The sequence below is a fragment of the Prunus avium genome, chromosome 3 (genome assembly GCF_965620075.1).
Source record: "Prunus avium chromosome 3, drPruAviu1.hap1.1, whole genome shotgun sequence".
In the NCBI taxonomy this organism is placed as follows: Eukaryota; Viridiplantae; Streptophyta; class Magnoliopsida; order Rosales; family Rosaceae; genus Prunus; species Prunus avium.
In genome coordinates, this window is record NC_142286.1 from 12157232 (window position 1) to 12172652 (window position 15421).

The 15421-nt window shown below is 37.6% G+C and overlaps 2 protein-coding genes across 2 annotated transcripts; one reads left to right on the top strand and one right to left on the bottom strand.

Moving 5' to 3' along the window:
- Positions 1-1466: 1466 nt before the first annotated feature.
- LOC110745996 (senescence-specific cysteine protease SAG39-like) lies at positions 1467-2755 on the top strand. Its single transcript, XM_021946191.2, has 2 exons — positions 1467-1899; positions 2009-2755. Exons 1-2 carry the CDS (start codon positions 1467-1469, stop codon positions 2593-2595), a joined length of 1020 nt encoding a protein of 339 aa, XP_021801883.1. The 3' UTR covers positions 2596-2755.
- A 324-nt stretch (positions 2756-3079) lies between these two features.
- On the bottom strand, positions 3080-7525 carry LOC110745997 (ketol-acid reductoisomerase). Its single transcript, XM_021946192.2, has 10 exons — positions 7174-7525; positions 6704-6796; positions 5904-5969; positions 5615-5755; positions 5062-5289; positions 4870-4987; positions 4623-4762; positions 4363-4530; positions 4031-4186; positions 3080-3634 (listed from the first exon to the last, which is right to left on the bottom strand). Exons 1-10 carry the CDS (start codon positions 7459-7461, stop codon positions 3266-3268), a joined length of 1767 nt encoding a protein of 588 aa, XP_021801884.2. The 5' UTR covers positions 7462-7525; the 3' UTR covers positions 3080-3265.
- Between the last annotated feature and the right edge of the window lie 7896 nt (positions 7526-15421).

Consider the following 15421-nt stretch of genomic DNA (forward strand, 5'->3'; position numbering starts at 1 on the left):
ATTAAACAATGTAAACAGTTTATTGTGTTTTTAGCGTTTAAGGCCTTCACTGCAACTTCCTTAACGACAAAAAAAACAAAAAAAACTTGAGCATTCTTTTTGAAGACAAAAGGAATTTGCCAAAAAGAGACGGATGAATTCGGAAAAAAGAATGAAGAAACCATCAGAGCATTTTGGATATTGTCCTTCACAGCCATCAGCACATATCATTACTTAATATTCTTCTGGCAGCGCGGCTCATACATATCATAACTTTATTTTTTCTGGCCGACCAAATAAGTTAGCAGATAGTAATTTCAATCACTATATAAGCTGTGAATCAGTCTCTAATATTTCATTGTACCAGCTGCTCTTTAGTTCATTGACTTTACCGAGTCCTAGCTGCTTAATTAGCACTAGCTACAGCTATACGATGGAGTTCATTAATCAACTCTCTGGTAATGTATCTGCTTGGCATCGATCTATTGAACCTCACTTTGTCAGCCTCCAAGATGCCTCAATGTATGGATGGTTTGTTATGGACGCGTATATGCCGCCATTAATGTGAAGGAGAAACGTTTTGAGATTCGATATATATAACACAATATTTGTTCAACGAATTCAGCATATAATTCTCAAATCGTTGAAAAGTACAACAAGAGCATGAAAAAAGCAATGTAATGCCCCCCCCACCCCCCCATAAAAAAATTTCTAGCTCTGCCCTTGTCGTTTGGTATATAGCTAGACTTGGTGAATAAACTGGTGAGTAGAAGAAGCTTTATTTGGTGTAATGGAACAATTTTATGATTACGATGACCTAGGCTTTTGAGGCTTTTGAAGTTGGAACTTAATATTGGGCATGGGCGGAACTTAATATTGGTATAAAGATGCATTTGAGGGTAATGCTCATTATGTTTATTGACTAGGTATATTTTTCTATGTTTGTTAATGAAATTCACTTGTACCGTCAAGTTTTTAATGTAAATTTCGCCCGGCTGGCTTTCGAATTTTGGATCCGCCACTCATATTGGGTGCAATATTCCAAAACTTGTTGCACATTCAACAGTTTCCCTGCAATGTTATTTGAAAACAGAAACAGCCAATGAAACAATGAAAATAATTCATATATTTGGTGGTTACTGTCTAGATCATTTCCATATTATAAGCATTTCAGAACTTCCCTGGAAATTTCTTCTTCAAGTCAAACGGAATTTGCCAAAAAGAAAGTGAGGGATCTGTGAAAACAATGAAGAAACCATGCGCATTTTGGACATGTGCTATTGTCCTTCATAGCTTTGGGTCCATCAACACATAGTAGAAACCAATTATTTACTATTAATCTGACAGCAGGGTCATATAAGAACTTTTACAGGGCGACAAAATAAGATTGTATATATTATTGTTTCGGGTCACCAAGGTAGTGAAGTCAATCAGTATATAAACTGCTCTCTGATTTATTTACTTTACCAAACCCTAGCTGCTTCACAATGAAGTTCATTAAGCAGCCGAGGAGATGTGTTTGTTTGGTCTTGATCCTTATGTTGGGGACTTGGTCTAGCGAAGCCACTTCTCGCAGCCTCCAAGATACCTCAATGTATGAAAAATACGAGCAATGGATGGTTCGTTATGGACGCGAATATGATGATGTTAATGAGAAGCAGAAGCGTTTTGAGATATTCAAGAAGAATGTGGCATACATAGAATCCTCTAATAGCGATGCAAACAAATCTTACAAATTAAGTGTTAATCAATTTGCAGACCAAACGAATGAAGAAGTGAAAGCCTCAAGAAATGGATTCAAAGGGCGTGAATACTCCACAAAGACTACTTTCAAATACGAAAACATCACAGTAGTACCATCTACCATGGATTGGAGAAGCAAAGGAGCTGTAACGCCCATGAAAGACCAAGGCCAATGTGGTAAGCCTCTAATTTTTATTTTTAAGTCGGAATTATTACTCTTTTTGAATATTTTTCAGTTGTTTGTGTTCTTGATGCTATTTAATTGCAATAAAACTGATATATGCAGGAAGCTGTTGGGCTTTTGCAGCAGTGGCAGCCGTTGAAGGAATTACACAGCTTACAACTGGTAAATTAATCTCTTTGTCAGAGCAAGAGGTGGTTGACTGTGACATCAACGGCGAAGACATAGGATGTGGCGGTGGCTACCCTGACGGCGCCTTTGAGTTCATCAATCAAAACCAAGGGATTAGCTCCGAGGCTAATTACAACTACACAGGTGTTGACGGTAGATGCAACACCCAAGCGACTCATGCAGCCAGTATAACTGGTTACGAAGATGTGCCTGCAAGCAACGAGGAAGCCCTTCTTAAGGCTGTTGCCAATCAACCTGTTTCTGTTTGCATTGATGCTGGAGAATACGACTTCATGTACTATAAAAGTGGAGTCTTTACAGGATCATGTGGACTAGAAATCGATCATTGCGTTACTGCGATTGGTTACGGTGTCAGTGACAATGGCACAAAGTATTGGTTACTGAAAAACTCATGGGGAAAGGAATGGGGTGAAGAAGGGTACATGAGGATGCAAAGAGATGTTTATGCAAAAGAAGGTCTTTGTGGCGTAGCTATGTTTGGATCTTACCCCATCGCATAAATAAATTTGCCATCAAACTATGCGCATCAGCTTATAAAACTTCGTAGTCAGTTAACAAACTACCAATTTCTATGACTGGAAAAATATAAGTTGACGAGCTTCTTATAGTTCAATTAAAATTTAATCATAATTGAATCTAACCAATTGTGCTTTAGGCAGATTCTTCTGTCATTTTCATTACAACTCATGACCTTAATCAATCACAAATGTGCGGGCCAATAATCAATAACTCAGGCTTCTTGTGTATGAGGCTACTAACTCATACAACGGTATTAATGGCACTTGCAACAATAAGAAATGCAAATTTTTAGCAAGTCAACATCCACTTGACTAATAAGCTAGGCCTTCAAAGGAACCATGCCCTAATTGGCTGGCTTTTTTTTTCCCTCTCCTCTCTGAAACTGCATCATAATCCATTAACCAGACCTTCAAAGGAACCACCATGTGCGGTAACATCAACTTGGACTCGGAAAGGCAAACACCATTAATAATTTAACTACTTATTCCATGCAAAATCATTAATACAACATCCAGCGTCAAACACAACTCGCAATCCGATAAAAGTACACATGATAATGAAAACACAGAAACTAGGTAGAACTACATCACACCTTAATATTTCGCCAAACGAAATTTTGTAGGCCAACACAGGCAGTAGGTTCTTCAAGTTCTAATTGCTAGATTGACGCAACTCTGGTCGCACAAAGTCTGCATCAGCAGGCACTGAAATATCAACTGTAGGTCTCAGTTCAGCGCATACTTTAATGGCTCCATGTACTGGATCTGACATGAAGTTGCTGATGAGGTCTTGGTTGATGGGTGCACCATTATCCACAGAAACCAATGCCTGCTGAGTAAGAATGTAATCAAATCTTGGAGCCCATTTCCTAGATCCCAACCGAGCTGTTGTTGAGCAATTGTCAACCATGAAGGCAACTCCCCGAGCATGCATAAAAGGATTCAAAGAATCCACAGACTCAATAACGCTTTCATTAATGATCTCTGAATATGAATGACCCTTCTTCCTCAAGACTTCGATCTGGGTGTTCATAAAGCAAGGGAAAGAAATTATAGTTCAAAACACATACAGCAGAAATCATCCCAAGTTCCTAACAACAGCATTTATTTCTTCACAAAAAGCAACAGCATTAACAGAACTCTAACCAACCAATCAAAGTTCCCTTGAAGGACTATATAATGGAGGTTTAAGTTCCAAGACACCAAAGAACCAACAATTTACATCATGATTCATCAAATCTATGCAATAAGCATTTGAGGATAGATTTTTTATTTTATTTTGACTAGATACACTACACTTTGAGATCAGAACAAAAGGAATACCCTCTTAACATTCAAGCAATTTTCAGTCATCAATTCCTTTATCTCCTGCTTTAAACCTTACATTCTCACTGAATCAAGAGGGTTAGGCTCATACCTGCGCCATCATTAAGGCAACAAAAACACCAGCAGTGAAAGGGTATAATGGGCCTAGGTCACCAGCTGGACGTGTTGCTCGGACACGCTCCCCAACTTTCCACATGCGGGTCTGATCAATTTTACCCATTGGGAATGCAGGCAGACCATCCTTCTCCTGTAAACAAAGGTATCTTCATTATCATTTGCATAACAACAATATTACTCCAATTATATTCCAAAGAACTAGGAGGATCATAAACTTCAAAATAACAACAGTCAAAATTCAACTTAGAAGAAAAATCAGGCTTTCATCACAATAACTAAATAGTGAAAACTTATGGGCGAACGTACATAAAAGCGACGCCCGGCCAAGACAACACTACGGATCTCACTACCGCTGGCCACATCTTCATAACATTCGTACAAGATGTCCATGCAGGGATAGTATGAGGCACTATATGCAGTCTCAAATTCCTTTTTGCCATCTTCAGACAAAGAGTTGTATATCTCCAGCATGCCCTATTGGGGAAAATAATAAAAACAATTACTTAACTCCGTCTCAAATTCATATACAAAAGCATGCATGAATGAAATTCAAAAGTGAGCAGAACCTTAGTCGAGATGGTCCTTGACACAATTCCAGTTACGCATTCTACGGTGTTTTTATAAGCCAAATCTTCGCTCATTCCATTTTCAGTGTATCTTCTAAACAGGGACTCCACAATTCCATGAACAGCACCAAGTAAAATGCCTACAAAACAGAGAAGCAGAGATAAATAACATGAGGAATCAAGTATACTAGATTCAAAACATAAGAAAAGAATAAAGATAGATACAATGTAGGAAAACCAAACTTACCTCGCTCGCCAAAGATGTCACTTTTGTATTCCTGCTCTAGCGTAGTAGCAAATGTGAAAGGAGAACCAAGGGCAACCGACCAGCCAAGGGCCACATCTGTGGCTCTACCATCAACATCCTGTACAAACACAACACATTTAGTATCTAAGAAATCAGTTATATGAGAGAGAGAGAGAGAGAGAGAGAGCTGACCTGGTGGACTGCAAAACTGGAATTAATTCCCGCACCATTTATCTCTTTTCCTTGGACATAAAGTCGCCTTACAGATGGACCCATCCCCTTCGGACATACAGCAATTACACTGATGTTCTTGGGGAAGTCAAGACCCACTGACTGCAAATGCCCTAAAAGGAAACCATGGGAAAGGCCCAGTATACTATTGGGCTTCATGTGTGAAAATACTTTCTCATAATTATCGGCCTGAAACATGAGACGAAATTAAACCCTGTTAGCAGATACAGGATGCGATATTACATCACAAAAGGCCTTAGACCAAAAAAGACGTGATTGCGTAATGCATTATGAATTGTACAAGGAATCAATACTTTACTTCAGTCTTAATCCTTTTTCCTAAGTGACCCATCAGTAAGTACGACCAGTAAGAAATCAGAGATGGGGAGACAGTTGAAAATGGTAATGGATTAGCAGACCCAAAATTATTTTAGCAAAATGATCAGAAGCACCAGCCCAACTACAAGTTACAGCCAATAGCAGGAATACAATTTCCAAAGTACAATCAACAGACCTGTGCAGAATCAGAAATTAGTAGCAAAACGAGATCACTGCCCGAGACTGTTTCCCATATATCACCCAATGTCCCATTCTCCTCAGAGAAACCAGAAGCACGAGCTTCAGCAAAAGAACGGGAACCCTTCCTGAGCCCAATCTGTAGGTAGCAGGAGATATAAAATTTATATAAATTATATTAGAAATTTAGTTTACTGCAAAAAGATTGGAAAGCAATTCAATAATTAAAAAAAAAAACTTTTTTTGTATGAAATGGAATTTTATGAGTAAAACAGGAAAGAAATTACCTTGACCACAATATCAGACTTTGCTTCAGTTAGAGAATCTCTTAAATTCTGAGCTTGAGCAGGTCCCTAAAGAAAAGAAAGATAGGATAAAGACCCAAATAATGTATATTGACAGACAGGAACAATATACAATTCACATTTTACAACAGTGAAAAATGCATGATGAATTACGACCCAGGTCGCCCTTATTCCTTAAGCCCAGGTTATTTGAAAGAAGCAACATCAAGCTCAAATACTATACTAGAGCAGAATCTATGTTCCATCACGCTCCACTGAAACACGACCCCATAAAACCTCATGCACCATAGTCTCAATCAGTTAAACAATCCCACACCAGCTCACAAACTATTCCAACAATCCAACCTAATTATGGCCCATCTATAACACCTCCATCCTCGCCCCATAAGCCCACTATTGATAAGAGGCAACATTAAGCTTATATACAATAACAGGGTTCTAGCTTGTAATACAGGATTCGACAGCAAATAAATGTATTGATACTAGATTATCAAACGAAATATATTTGTACAAGAGTAAAAGGAAAAAGGAAAAAAAGTGACACCTATTCAACATGCATCTCTTTATCTGCAACTCATGATAAAAACACCAACAATTTCCAGTTACTCAAAGTAAGTGGTTTCGGTTTTCATTTTCAAACTTAACCCTATGGGTGTATACATATATAGAGAGAAAATAAAAAAATAACAAAAATAATGCAGACCCCAAATATTAATCATGCAACTTCAATAAACAATACCATTTAGTAAATAGATAAAAGGAAATGAGAGCAATCCATTCACCTGAGAACCCCAACCGATAACACCAATCTGTTTAATACCCTTGAAAGCATCGGGCAACAAATGGAACAGATCTCGCCCTCCTCTCACAATAAACTGCAGTCAGAATGAACCCAAACGATCATTCAGGAAACCCACATGGAAATCATTTCTCAAACAATATGAACAATATGCATGAATCAACAATAAATACATAAATGTGCATGTATTCATATATATGGAGCAATACTTTAGCATTTTGCCCTCCTTTTCCATTCCAGAGAGAGATTTTTTTTGGTCGACCATTGAGGGATTTCCTTTTTCTTTTTTACTGATAAGTATAGAGAACATGCAAACAAATGCTCAGGTGCTACAAAAAGTTTCCCTTTTCTCTTTCCCAAACTCATTTATCAAAATCCAAACATAACCTAACTACCCAATATGTAGATTAACTAAACAAACTCAGAAACGTATTTTTATAATTAGGGAGAGACCTCGTCGTGACCAGCGAGATTGATTTTCTCCTTCTTGAAAACAGAGGTCTCGAAATCGAGAGACACCGGGGGCTTAATAGTTGGCATTGACACCATACGAGCTCCGAGAGCCGAGCGGCCGCCGGAGACACTGTTAACACCGCGTGTAACTTTGGCTCTGAGAGGGTTAAGAGTCTTCGACACCACCGAAGAAAACCCTAGGCTGGACGGAGCCTCGTGGGTTTTGGATGCTGACGACGACTGTAGAGCAGAGAGGGCTGGAGATAAGGAGGAAGTAGCCGCCGACATTGAAGACTGGTACACACAGCAAAAATGAGGCAGAGAGTAGAGAGGGTTAGAGTCGGTGCTTAAGCACGCTTTTATAGTCGAGGCGTTCGTCTGTTTGATGTGGCTAACGTGCGCCGGATGCTTAAAAACGTTTTTGCTTTTGTCTTTTTGGGAACTGGTAGATACGGGATAAAATAAAACTCCTACCTGACACTCATCCTCCTCGTATTAGTTTTAGTTTTTCTATTTAAACCCCACATTTTTCTTTGTTCCACCTCAATATTTCAATCATTAAACTTTTAAGTTTTATTATTGTGTAAAAGGATAGAAAATGTCATCCAACTTAATACTTAACCCTAGTACATATACACACACCCCATCACTCTTCATATTAAATTTTAGACAAATACAAACTCCTTTATACTTTTATTTTATCAAAGATTATTGAAGAGAAGTTTATTTAATAAAAAGATATTGAGACCCTCTGTTGTTTGGAATTAAAAAAAAAAACTAGTAAAGTATGACCACCACCCTCTTTTCCCGTTTTGAAATATGGAATTGGAATCTGAAATTTTATTATATAAATATCGAATCAAACAGTAGAAATATTAATTTATTAGGTGGATCAAATTGACATATAATTTTTATTTTTTGAAGTTTTTTATTTTTTGGTCGAAATTTTTATTTTTTGAAGTAGCAAGATGCTCTGGTTGCCTTTTGACAACAATCTTTTTATCTCTTTAAGTAATGTGACGTTGAGGTGAACTTAGGGTACTAAGGGGCAAGATAGCGGGGTGTAGGGTGTGAGATTGATGAGTTTTTTTTTTTTTTTTTTTTTTTTTTCTGCTGGGTGTGTATTTAGGGGTAGTTTGGGAAGAAAGTGAGGTTTTCTTATAAATTGTGAAATTTTGAATTAGAAACTGGAGTGAATTTAGAATATGAGGTTAATAAAGAAAGTGCAGAGTTTAAATATAAAAAATTAAAAAAAAAACTCTATTAGTTTATCAATGAAATTCAACAACCAAAATAACAATTGGTTTTATTATTTGGTATAAAAGAACACGTGTAAATAGTTGCATAAACACTTGAATTAACACTTGACTAGTAAAGTTGCAAAAACAGTTAAATAGTTGTAGAAACTCTTAAAAACTAGTTACATAGTTGTAGAAACACTTACCTAAAAGCTTGAACCTTGAATAATGAAGTTGAAGAAACACTTAAACAAGCACATAATAAAGTTGTAGAAGCACTTAGTGTAAACACAAGCATTTTGCCACAAATGTTACGTGTATAAAATAATATTTGTACTGATTTTCAAGTATGTAGGTTACAATCTCTATCTGGTTATTCTTTACTAAAGAAAATCTTCTAATTCGATCTCCAATTTTGTGTATGATTCAAGGGTGATGAACACTTGATCTTGAATCGAAATTTGAGGTTTCGTCATAGTCTAAAATATCGATGTTTTGAACAATTACATGCAAAACTATTTTGGGGGTTTATCATTTGATGACTACTCTTCACAATACAATTACTCTACACATAGAGATGATAGTGAAAATTTTGAATCTCATAAGAACTCTGTGTGGTACTAAGTTACTCATGTGTCTTACCATGCAATGTATAAAGTGTAAAATACTGTAGTAAATCATTATATATAAATGATTATGGTGTGTTTAATCTTCTTTCATTAATTACTACATATTTTCTACACTCATAGTGTTTGTCAACTCGCTATATAATCAACTTAAATCAGTTAACCCATCATGCAATGCATTTCTTTCCAATTTTTTTTTATGATAAACTAATAGATAATTGATTGAATAAACATCCTCCAAAGTTTCAATAAAAATTTCCAAGTTTTTCTTACCATTTCCGTGGTTTTTATACAATTTTTATCTATATCGATAATATCCTGATATTTCCATCGAAATTTCCATATTTTTGGACTACCGATATTTCCGATATCATCGATATTTTAGATCTTGGGTTTCGTCAAGGGTCATTGAGGCTTGATCTCGACACTACTAAAAAAAGGATCAATAGGCATTGGGTATTGGTGTCCACAAAAGGGGTTTGTATTGGCATTAGTGTCCGCAAAAAGTTTTGTATTGGCACTTTTGGTGTGCAACATACTAAAATAGTATATTATGCACTAAATGGGCCACCAAAAGTGTCAATACAAACCCCAATTGTGGACACCAATGTCCATGCCCTTTGATTTTTTTTTTTTTTAGTAGTGCGAACAAAACATGACCACGAGGAGTTTCATATGGTGGGTGTTTAGCTTGAGGGGTGAAGGAACCGACACTTGTTTGTTGTGCTTGGTAATTCTCCACGAGCTTGATGAAGAACTTGAGAGTCTTTGTTTTTTTTTTTTTAGCTAACGAAAAAAGACCCCTTGAAGGTTTGGGGTCATTCTCAATATGGGTCGTGGAATATCAATTTCATCAATTTACACCCCAATATTTTCAAATTTGATCAATTTAAGCCTTTTGTTAAGTTGACCATTTGATCAGACATTAACTGATGACGTGGCCACTGATGACGTGGCCACTGTGGGACCCACCTACTAACCAATCCTTAAAAATATATATATATAAAACAATAAAATAAAATAAAAAGCTTAAAAAACCTACCAGACCCCAGCCCCAAACCCCAACTCTCATCCTCCTTAGATAACAAAATGAACCTCCTCTCTCTCTCTCTCTCTCTCTCTCTCTCTCTCTCTCTCTACAAAATGAGAAATACCTTGTAATTTTATGTAAAAATTTGAGTAGGTGCTAAATCTTTATGTTGGTAACTTTTTTCTCAGCCTTTTCTACTTTTTATTATCATCTACAATATCTAGGATTTGATATTCTGTGTGTGCTGGTGCGTTTAGATTTTATGTTCTATGTGTGTGTGTGGGAGAGAGAAGAAGAGAGGGAAGGAAAGAGTGGGAGAGAGGTAGGGGTTGGGATGGGGGTGGGGTGGCTGTGGTGGGGAAGACTGAGATGGGTTGGGGGGTGCGGTGAGATGGGTTTGTTTGTTTTTACTTTTTAATTTTGGTTAATTTTTATTTGTAGTAACGACAAAAGACCCCTGAAGGTTTAGGTCATTCTCAATATGGGTTATAAGGTTTCAATTTCATCAATTTACACCCTAATGTTTTCAAATTTGATCAATTTAAGCCTTTCGTTAAGTTGACCGTTTGGTAAGATGTTAACTGATGACTTGTCCATTGTGAGGCCCACCTGCTAATCAATCCCTACATTTTTTTTTATATAAAATGATAAAATAATATTAAATAAATAAAACTAATAAAAAAACTCAGCCTCTTCCCTGCCGAGTAACCTAACGGCCCCTTGTTCCCCCACTGCTACTGGTTCCAATAGCAATAGCAGCAAGTCTAATATCCGTTACTTTCTTCTCTTCCAAACACCTTGTTAGGTAACCATCATTTTCCAATTCTTGGTCTTCTTCACTAGTGGTCATTTAAGTGTCATTTGAATTTTCAAGCTTTAAGGGTTGAATCACCTTATTTGTAGTTGGGCTTTTGGAAAGATCACCCTTGCGGATATTGCTTAAGAGCATAAGTGAAAGGTCCCGACCCAAATTCCACTTTAGAATCTGTGTCAAACCCCTTGCGTGTCCAACTCCTAGAAGTTGTCGGGCACGAATGACCAAAATACCTTCTTCCCCTAATCCAAAAACTGCTTTAGGGTTTGACTTCTACTGGAAAATCGGCAGAGTCTCCCCTGAAAAAGGCTCAAAAAGGAGAAATCTACCTGCACAGCAAACTCAATTATTAATCCATTTAACACGTATAAAAATAAATAAACATAGATATATCATGTTTGGAAAATAAAAGCAATAAGAACAATAATTCATAAACAGTTAATAAAACTCTCAAAGGAAAATACTATTTTGAAATCAAAAAACCAAACCACAAACACCTCCCAACCAAAAAAGGTCTCGATCGGGCCAACGAGGCCCACCATATAGGTCAATTAGGCATGTGGGGCCCATGATCTCTGATTTCCGATCCGAAAGTTCCTATAGGTCCAACAAAGTTTACTAAACAAGTCCTGAAAGTTTGATCTCGATCGAGTGGTCTGATCTAAGCCAGTCTCACGATCGGGCAATGATCATTTTGCCTAAACTTAGAATCATTGACTCGGAGTATCTAGGTTCCTACATGATCCTAGAGGTACAGAGAACAACATACTTGAAATTGGGACTGATCGAATGGTCCGAACCTATCAACTGTCAAACGATAACCAAATCCAAATCCGAGCATACCGTCGTGCTCAGGACGACAAATGAAACAATTTAGAATGCAATGGATCGCCACATAGTGGCCCATGCGCCGCCACCCACCTCCGACAGCTCTTAGGTGTCTTGAGAAATTTTCGATGATAGAAATTTCTCGAAACACCCTACAATACCTATACCAACAAGTTCAGACTAACAAGAGGAGCAACTTTTGGTCTCGGACCTTGGCCAAAAAATGGCCGAAAATGGGTGAAAAATGGTCAAAATCATCGGATGACAAAAGTATCCATACCCTAATAGTATGAATTAGGAGCACTGTAATAGAGAATGACTCAATTGCACTGCAATTCCAACTTGAATAGGTTCTTCACCTTTTCTGATTAGCTTAGGTAACCATGACATGCTGCTAGGCGTGAACCATGGCTTGTGCAAGTCCTGTAAGGTTCAATTATTATTGTCCTTCGCTAATAGGAAGAATTAAATGGTGAGATTTAATTCACAATCAGCTGAGAGAATTTGAGACAACCCACAGCCTCGCTAAAAGGAACCTATGGATCACACACTGAAAAATGTAGTTAGAGGAACAAATGAAGAAGAAGAAGAAACTTTAGAAAGATATGAAGAAGATAAGACGTTGAAAATCAACGGTCAAAGTCAACATGTTTGACCAAAAAAATGGTTGACCAAGTCAAACCATTTGGGTTTTAAATGCATTTTGGGCCAAAGGGAAAAATAGCCCAAGGACCCATTAGGCCTAGGAACAAGTGTTGGACGACAACACAAGTTAAATGTGTCTAAGAGGAGCCCAAAATAGACCCATGGCCAAAATTCCCTATTGGGAATTTATCATCATCTTTGTGTTGGCTAGGCTATTCTCAATTTAGGGTTTGAGCCTCCTAAGAAATTGGGTTGTGGTGTTGAGAAGAAGGAGAAATCCTCTCCTCCACCTTAGCTAAAATCAGTCCACGAAGAGGGAGTCTAGCATCTCTATCCTCTTGGTTGGTTCCTTCTTCATCCTCTTTGCATTTGGTGTGGTGAAATAGAGGGCATCTCCTTTGGTGCCTTTGTTGAAGAATCTCTACAAATTCAAGGAAGAAAAAAGGCCTTGCACAAGATGTTCAAACTTGGTTTAACCAAGATGAGCTTTAAGGGTATTTTCTCATCCTTCTTCCCTTTTAGTTTTGTGTATAAAGATTTTAGGCCTCGAAGATACATGGGTAAAATTTGAATAGACTTAGCCCAAAATGATTGAAGTAAATAGCTTCCGCATTTGAATAGTTGATTCACATGTTTTGTGTCTAAAATTCAATTGAAGGTTTTAGAGACAAATGTTTCCTTTAAGACCTTCCCTACCAAACAAAAGGTCTCATAGTGACTTTGGACACTTGAAACCAGAGCAGTAGTGGACACTATGGTTTCATTTCTTTCCACCCTAAAGATAAACCTGCTCTTATGGATTACAGAGGGTTCCATAGAAAACCTTTGTCCTAGTTGGGGTTTAGGCCTAGGACTCAAACTGCGTGCTTTAGCACTGGAAGAGCTAGCATTGAGTTGAGAACCTCATATTGAAACAGAGAGAACGTAAATAGTAACAGAGAGAGATGAGAGAAGACTAGTGGAAGTAGTAAAGAGAATTGCACAAAATCTTCAAATAAATAGCATGATGAAACATGCAAAAATGATTGCAAATAGCACACAACCACCAATGCATGTGAAGAACTTGTTTTGGGTAAGAAGTTATCTCACCAAGGTTTTTGAAATCTGCATATGGTTTCTCCCAAGCCTGCAGCTTCATGGGGGTGTTCCATCTTTAGGGGTAATTATTCAATCGTAGCCAATTCTGGCCATTAGATAAAAAAGAATACTCGGGATTAAGCCAAACACAATTAATGAAATACCGAGAGAAAAGCAAAGCTAATAAAAATTAGCACTTCCTTAGCACTTCCTAAAAAGAAATCTTTTGAAGTTGCTTCGTGAAGGCCAAACAAAATATCAACACTCCAATCTCCAGTGACATCGTGAGACTCAACATAATGAACTCCAAGGTTGGTGTAGCAAAATCCCCAAATTACCTTGAGGAAATCCAACCAACCTTAAAAATTTCCAAACCTAGCTAACACAGCTCCAAACTAGCCTTTAAGCTTAATAATTGCCTGAGTTAGGTTCTCATGATCCTGATCTTGTTACTTTAATCTTCCTTTCTTCCTCATTTTCTTCCAATTTCCCACAATCCCAAGGATTGAAAAAGCCCTAAACCCCTTCTCGCTCTTCCCCCCGAAAAGACTCTCTCTCATCGCGACTTATTATTACAGTTTTTTTCCTTTTTGGTATATGATTTGATTTGTTTGATGGAGATCCTAAATGTTGACATGTACACTTCTGGTGCCCATATATGTCTTAGGGAGCCATGTGCTGATCGGTTCATAATTGTATATTATTTCTTACCCTTCTAGCTTATGATTTGGTTATGTTTTTGAGTTAAACTTGTGCTTTTAATCCTTTTTGTGTTTATCTTTCAGTTAATTGAGCTTTAGGTAACAATGATGGCTTTGGAGAACATAATTCATGCAATTCAAGCATGTTAAGGCCTAATTTGGATGAATTGATGAAGAGCTTAAAGACAAATTCATTATGGCTACAGCCCCTTGCCAGTCCAGTTCCGTAGGTCATATTGCAAGCTTTGTTTCAGCAACCTACATAGCTCGGATGAGGCCACATTCTTCATGAAAGTTGTTCCAATGGGTGTGTACTATAACATATCCAAATTTCAGGCCCATTGGATATATCTGGAGTCTGTTACCTAGCAAACACAGAGCCATGCTCAGGATGGATTGTTTTCAGCGCGGAAAATGAGTTAGCAATTTGTTTTGGCCTTAACTTCTTACTCCGACCTTGGATTGGCCCAAATAACATATGGCTGGAAAGAAGACATTCTGAACTTCAATTTCAAGTGCTTAAAGTCCTAATTTGATTAAGAGAAGCCCAAGTTGTAAGCCCTTGAAGTTGCTGGTCATGCTGATCTCAGCATGTGCTGGTTGGATGCTTGGTCATGGTGAGCTAGGCATGAGCTATCATTTCTGGTTGGAAGCTTGGTCATGGTGACATGAAGATGAGCTAGGGCTGCTGGTGGGATTTATTGGGGAAGTGCATCACCCAATTTAGATTTTCTAATACAAGTGCATCAACCATTTCAGATTTTATAAAACAAGTGTTGTATGCATTAGCCATATTGAATTCAGATTTTCACTTCTCCTAGGCCTATAAATAGGGAGGTTCTCTAAGCTTGTAATAACACCCCAAGGGGGGGAGCTCTCAAGCACTTCTCTAGAGCTCCCTTCCCTTCTCTCCCTCAAATTCTCTTAGTTTCCCTTTGTAGTTCTCAATTGTTGTAATAAGATCATTCTATTAAATTTTCTTTGTACTAAATATCAAACACTTTTCCTTTCTCTTCTTCTAAATTCTTCAAATACTCTCTTCTCCAAACACTTCCCAAACACTTCTCCCATTTCCTTCATCAAATTCTCTAAAGCTTTCAAACACATGTTCTTCCAAAATCCTCAAAGTTCTCAAACATCTCTCTACTTCCCTTCTCTTCCAAAAGTCTCCATGTCTCAAACACTTCACAAACACATTTCTCTTCCTTCCCTAAGTTCTCAAATTCTCCAAGTTCACAAACATCCTCCAAGTTCTCAACCACTCTCTTCCAAATTCTCAAAGTTCCTAA